This window comes from Mandrillus leucophaeus, unplaced genomic scaffold (genome assembly GCF_000951045.1).
Source record: "Mandrillus leucophaeus isolate KB7577 unplaced genomic scaffold, Mleu.le_1.0 Scaffold1174, whole genome shotgun sequence".
In the NCBI taxonomy this organism is placed as follows: domain Eukaryota; kingdom Metazoa; phylum Chordata; class Mammalia; order Primates; family Cercopithecidae; genus Mandrillus; species Mandrillus leucophaeus.
The window spans coordinates 743,632-750,184 of NW_012100032.1; the positions used below are offsets into that span (position 1 = coordinate 743,632).

Here is a 6,553-nt window from a genome sequence, read left to right on the forward strand (position 1 = left end):
CAGAAAGAGCAGCAGCTGATGTCCTTGGCTATCCTCTCAAGTGGGCTAATTTGCTTATTTTCAACTCTGTTGGATCCAGCCCTGTTGCCTCTGATCTCAGCTCAAAGAGGATTTGGCGGGAGTTTTTGGTTGTGATGACCAATAACAACCAACTGTATGCACTGTGACCATCTGCTAGTGACAGAAGCCCTGTGAGCTCATTATCTTAATCCTCAGGATAACCCAGGCAATTCGTATTCACCCTAAAAACTTCCCCTGGCCGGGGGTGGTGGCTCACGCCTGTAATCCTGACACTTTGGGAGGCTGAGGCGGGTGGATCACTTGAGGTCAGGAGTTCATAACCAGCCTGGCCAACATGGTGAAACCCCGTTTCTACTAAAAATACAAAAAATTAGCTGGGCATGGTGGCATGAGCCTGTAGATCAGCTACTCGGGAGGCTGAGGTAGGAGAATTGCTTGAACCTGGGGGGCAGAGGTTGCAGTGAGCCGAGATCATGCCATTGCATTCCAGCCTGGGAGACAGGGAGAGACTCCATCTCAAAAAGCAAAAACAAAAACAAAAACAAACCCCAAAAAACTTCCTCTGTTTTCCTTTCTAATTTTGGTACCTATAGAATCTACTCCTTAGCCTTGAAAATCAGCATGATCTTTAAGGACTTAGGAGCAAATCTTTGAAGGATTGAGTTGTGGGAAGACCATGGTGTCTTTGCTGTTGGCTTTTGCAGTGAGAATAGCTTTTTCTCTGATCGGGTTTGGAGCCTTCCCTCTCTCCTGGGAGGGGGTAGCTGGCTTCCTTTCTCTGAAATGCAGAATTCATTCACCCATTCTCTTTTGTCTTGGGATCTTCGAGAGAACAATTTTAGTCAGACAAGAGTCAACGGACACCAGAACATTATATGAATAAGATACATTTGTTTATTCAAAATTAAAATCTGCCAAGAAGACAGACAAACAATGTAACATTCCCAGAGGAATTGAATCAATTCTAGTTAAAACTGAGTTCTATTAGAACCAAATTTATTTTTATTTTTATTTTTTTGAGACAGAGTGTTACTCTGTCACCCAGGCTGGAGTACAGTGGCATGGTATCAGCTCACTGCAACCTCCACCTCCTGGATTCAAGTAATTCTCCTGCCTCAGCCTCCCAAGTAGCTGGGATTACAGGTGTGCGCCACCACACCCGGCTAATTTTTGTATTTTTAGTAGAGATGGGGTTTCACCATGTTGGCCAGGCTGGTTAGGAACTCCTGACCTTAAGTGATCCACCCACCTCGGCCTCCCAAAGTGCTGGGATTACAGGCGTGAGCCACCGCGCCCGGCATAGAACCAAATTCAGGTTGTTATAAATAACAAGCCGGCCACAGCTTTCAAGAATGAAGTGGTTGGCGAATGAGGTTAGGGGAATCCCTCTGAGCCACTGGAAGGTGAATTAATCATCAAAGGGGCTCCCTGGTTTCTCTTCCTAAGAGTATTTGTAGCAGTTAGGAAGCCCCAAGCCCACAGACAAGAGAAATTAGAGGGAGGTCAGGGAAAACAGCTCAACAGCTAGAAAGTGTGGTCAGGCTTGGAATGGAAGCTTCTGTTGGCTTCCCAAGGAAGGTTTTTTTTTTCTCCCTTATATAACTTATAATTTATCTTAAAACACTCAAATACCATAGGGTGTCACCCTATGGAAACAGCTTAAAAACAGGTGAAAATAATAAATATTGAAAAAAAATTATAATATTGGGCTTCTTTCTAAGTCGTTCACAGAGAAGCTCAGTAAATAAATAGAAATGGGGGTTGAGGTATCAGAGGTAATAAATATTCTATGAGAGAGGTACAATAAGGTTTCCCAAGGGGCTAGGTCAGGTATCCCAGAACCCCAGATCTGATTTTGGAGACCTCTAATTTATGTCCTAGAGTCTATAGAGTCGCCACCCTGATGTCTCAGTTTTGTATCTTCATTGTCATGTAGGCTTCTATGTAGTTGATGAAGATGTCAAACTCACTCATGGCTTTGTAGACGCCTTTCTCTTGGAGCTGTGCAGAGAGATAAGAAATATTCAGTTAAATCCCTTCTGGGGATGAAATAGGCTCCCCTTTCCCATGCTCATGGATGGGCATGACCTTGAGTGCAGAGGCTGCTTGTTCTCCCTCACGCTGGGAAGTGAACCAGAGGATAGGCCCAGCTGCCTTGGGAAAGGCAGTGCATTGACCTTCATCTCCTCCAGGCCTGAAGTACGGCTACTGCCTAGCAAAGGGAGCATTCATTTTGCAAAGCGCTGTCTTCAAAATGATGCCTTTTCAACAATTTTAAAGGTCACGTATTCACATGATGATTATGCAGAGTGTGATGAAAAGACATTAGAGGAAGCACTTTGAAAGCAAGATGGTGAGAGAAGGAGAGGAGGGAGCCTTTTAAATGTCTGCGTTCTCCCACCAACACATTGAACAGGCCCTGCCCTGCTGCCCTGATCTACTATGAGAAATTCACACCCCCTAATGTTGGCACTCTGTGCAGTGTCTGTCCCCAGCCCACGAGGAGGACATAGGCCGCATGGTTTCTGGGAAATCAGACTGAAAAAGTTCACGCACAGTTGGAAGTGTGAAACCTTATTTGGTTTGGGAGCTGACATTCTCAGGCACCTTGGCAGGTGCAAGGGGCAGATGGAAAGTGGGCTTGAACCAACTCCAGCTAAGTGAGAATCCGGCTTCCTGCTCACTCTGAGTTCTGGAGAGTCTGGGCTGAACCCCCAGGTGTATTTGTATGTGCACATTTACGTGCCAGCTTCCTGCACGTGTGGGTTCAGCCTAGATTCCCAACAAGCTACTTTCTGTACTTTCTGTTTCCTTTGTCACTCTCCCCAGCACACAGCTCACTGTGTTCACAGGCTGGCCGGCCAGCCTAACCCGCAAGCCTGCAACGACAGCGAGCAGTCATTTAGAAACCCCCAAAGACACTTAACAGAAAACAAATACAATCAAGGCGGCAGCTCCTCACTGGCTGAGCAGGTCATACCATCTGTCAGGTTCCCACACTCCTTCCAATGAAGGATGGGGCCTACTGAGTCCCTGCCACCTTCCACGCTTTGGGGTTGGGGAGTGGGCATGGGCTGTGCTCTGCAGACCCTCTCTGCCACCATCCAAGCTCACCTTACTAAAGGCATTCTTCACCTGCTCCACGGCCTTGCTCTTGTTTTCACAGGGAAGAAATCGATGCTGTGGAAGAAAAGAGAAAGTGTTGGTGATCCCGGCTCCTAGCTCCATGTCCATCGCACTTGGGGGACAAGCTGGTGGCATCATGAGGGTGCTAGATTTATCCAAATGCCTCGCCTCACAGCTCCCAGAGAGAACTGAGCCCTGCTTCACCCTTACTAACTATCCAAGGGTCAGAGAAGAACCATGGCCCTGGGAGATAAAATGTATTTCTCCAGGACCGACTCCGAGATGTTCGCAAGGCTTGGATGACAACCCAGGTCTTGGGATTCCTTCCTCTCCCGGAACCCTACAGTATCTCCTGCAGTGCTTAGTGAGGCATTCTTCAGCCTGTCTTTTTCTGCCTCTCCATCCTGTCACTCCCTGTCAGTCACAGCCACTGAGGACCATTTCTAAGCATCTGAGGAGGGAAGCTACTGGCACCAAACCCTTCACATAGCCCTGTCCTACAAATAGGCACCAACTGTTTTTCCAATATTGGTGAGAGAACAAGGGAAACCATTAGTAGTGAGGGCATCATGTCAGTTGGAGAAATAAATTACTTAGAGGAATTACTCATAGACACTAACCCGACAATGAATAGTCCCCTTGTCCCTTCTAAAATGCCAGGGGAAGTCCTGTCAGTCAATTGGGCCCTTCTTAGAGCTTTGCTTTCCAAATGTTGAGATTAAAAGAGGTGAGTGATGTTTCCTCTGCTTGGAAACCTTAGCTCCCAGCCCAGGGTCTAGTTACAAAGAGGCAGTGGAGGCCTGACTGAAGCTCTGGGCTCTTTTCATGAAGAGAGAGAGGGGAGTAGTTAATAACCCACAAATGACTCACAAATAACAGGAAAGCTGTTCGCAAATTTCACATGTAAATGCCTAGCAGCCACCCCCCACGCCTGCTCAAAGAGAAATGAGCAAGAGATCTGACTCCAGGAGTCTTTCCACATTTACAGCTAGCTCTGCCAGTCTGTGTCTTTGCTGTGTCTCTAGATGTGAGTGTCTCTGGATGCTGGTCTGTAGGAGATGGTATTTTGGGGGCAGCTGCAAGGGAAAGAACTGTTCTTCTACTTACACAGCGCCGCAGCCTCAGCCTGAGGGTCTTCAGATTCTCCCCCAGGGAGTTCACATGCTCCTTGATGTCTGGGTCGTGGTTCTCAGCTTGGGGCATCACCTCCTCCAGGTAAAACTGGATCATCTCAGACAAGGCTTGGCAACCCAGGTAACCCTAAGGGCAGGAGCCAAAGGTGAGTGAGAGATTGGTGGAGGTGGCCGGGAGGAGGGGCTGCCGCAAATAGCTTGAAAGGACAGCTTGGTTCCAGCGATCCTCCTTCACCAGAAGCCTCCCCCCAAGGACTGAGCCTTTTGTAAACCCTCTGGCTGCTATGTGCTGAGTTAAGATCTTCCCACTTCTCGTTTTCAAAGCGAAGGAAACAGACCCAATTCCCTGCAATCAGGAAGCAGAGCCTCCCTTCCCTTAATCAGGCTGCACACTCCCCCAGCACCCCGCCCCTGCTCTCACCTTAAAGTCCTCCAGCAAGGACTCCTTTAACAATATGTTGTCCAGCTGATCCTTCATTTGCTGCATGAAGAACAAAAGGAGAATGAACTTGAGGTTTGGGGAAATAACTGAAATGCGCTCTTTTTGATGCCCTTGCGTTTCGAGTTTTTGTTTGTTTGTTTGTTTGTTTTTGTTTTTTTTAAATCAAATTGGCTCTGGCCCAAAATATCAAAAGGGGAGTTTTAAAAACAGAGGATTCAACAGTGATGGGACCATCACTTAAATCTGGTCCTCCTCCTCAGAGTCAAGTTATTTAAAAAATCTGGCCGATTTTGAAGCGAAAGCAGAAACTTGACTCAGTCCTGGTCTTCTTTCTGCAGAGCTACATTCGGCTTTAAGGAACACCTATGTCAACCCTTCGGTGCCTCGAGCCCCCTCTCATGTCCTGTTCTCTGCTTTTCTTTCTCCCCACTGTAGACATCCAGTTCAGCTTGGAAAGATCCCAGGGAATAAGAAGCCCCTTCTAATGCAGGTTTCCCTCATGTAGAGTGCTTCCCCAAACCACTGGTCTTTCAGGTCTGGAAAGGCTCTAAGCAGAGGCAATTTAAGCTTCCCTGTTACAGGGCATGGGGAGCATCTTCACCTCAAATCAGACCTTTCTTTACTTCTCCTAGCCAATAAAGTATAGAGCTCTAGCAGGATCTTATAAGAAGTTTCTCAGCATGAGAAAGAATGCATTTACTTTTTAAGGCAGCTTTTCCTGCACATTTACTGTATCATCTGGCTTAGCTTAACTCACTAAACCTATGGCTTGATCTAGGATTCTCTTAAGAATGTAAGTTTGGGGAAATAGGTGTTGGGGATGGAAGTGAAGGCACAGGAGGAGGGTTCTTCTTATAGCTCCAGGAAAATGCCTAGTTCAGGCAGTCCCAGGAAGAGAGATAGCACAAGAGGGAATCATACTCACAAAGAAAGTCTTCACTCTGCTGAAGGCATCTCGGAGGTCTCGAAGCATGTGAGGCAGGTTGCCTGGGAAGCGGGTGCAGCTGTTCTCAGACTGGGTGCCCTGGCCTGGGCTGGCCCTCACCCCAGTCAGGAGGACTAGGCAACAGAGCAGTGCTGAGCTGTGCATGCCTTCTTTTGCAAGTCTGTCTTGTGGTTTGGTTTTGCAAGAGCAAGCCCCTGATGTGTAGACCTTCACCTCTCTGTCCCCCTTTTATATTGTAAGCTCAGGGAGGCCTCTTCATTCATAAAAAGCCACAATCACAGGTTTCCCGGCACAGGATTTTTTCTGCTTAGAGCTCCTCCTTCTCTAACCTCTCTAATAAACTTAGTTTTCAAATTTTGCATCGTAAGCAAAAAGGATTGGTTGAACATGAACTTCTGCACAGCTATTTTTAGGATGGGCTACCTCTCTTAGAATAATTTTTTAGCTTCTCAATTAAAAAAAGTTGATTTCCTGGGGAGAACAGCTGTTCTGTGCGCAGAGGTCCGCAGTTGTGGGTTCCCATTCGCGTGTTCCTAGGTCACAGTGACGTGGACAAATTGCCCATTCCAGAATACAATGGGATTGAGAAATAATTGGGTCCCCCCAACCCAGGGTGAATACCCAAGACTTCTCCTTGCTAACTTAGACAGTCACCTTAGGTCTGTGGGCCTTAGTTTCCCCAAGTAAAAATGAGGGGGTGGGCTAAATATCCTCAAAGCTCCCAAGAAGCTCTTCCATTTTACCTTCCAGAGACCGGCTTCCTACAGGACAGGCAGGGTCACAGGATGTGCTCCAGGCTCCTTTACCCTGATTTCATTTGGATTCTCAGGCACACATTTCCTCCTCTTCAGCTGTCCCAGGTGTCCCCCACCCCAACTGTACTTG

The 6,553-nt window shown here is 47.3% G+C and overlaps 1 protein-coding gene across 1 annotated transcript; it reads right to left on the bottom strand.

Annotated features, from left to right (window-relative positions):
• Nucleotides 1–894: 894 nt before the first annotated feature.
• Nucleotides 895–6,060, bottom strand: IL10 (interleukin 10). The gene is made up of 5 exons (XM_012001154.1): nt 5,648–6,060; nt 4,702–4,761; nt 4,255–4,407; nt 3,136–3,201; nt 895–2,022 (listed from the first exon to the last, which is right to left on the bottom strand). Exons 1-5 carry the CDS (start codon nt 5,810–5,812, stop codon nt 1,930–1,932), a joined length of 537 nt encoding a protein of 178 aa, XP_011856544.1. The 5' UTR covers nt 5,813–6,060; the 3' UTR covers nt 895–1,929.
• Between the last annotated feature and the right edge of the window lie 493 nt (nt 6,061–6,553).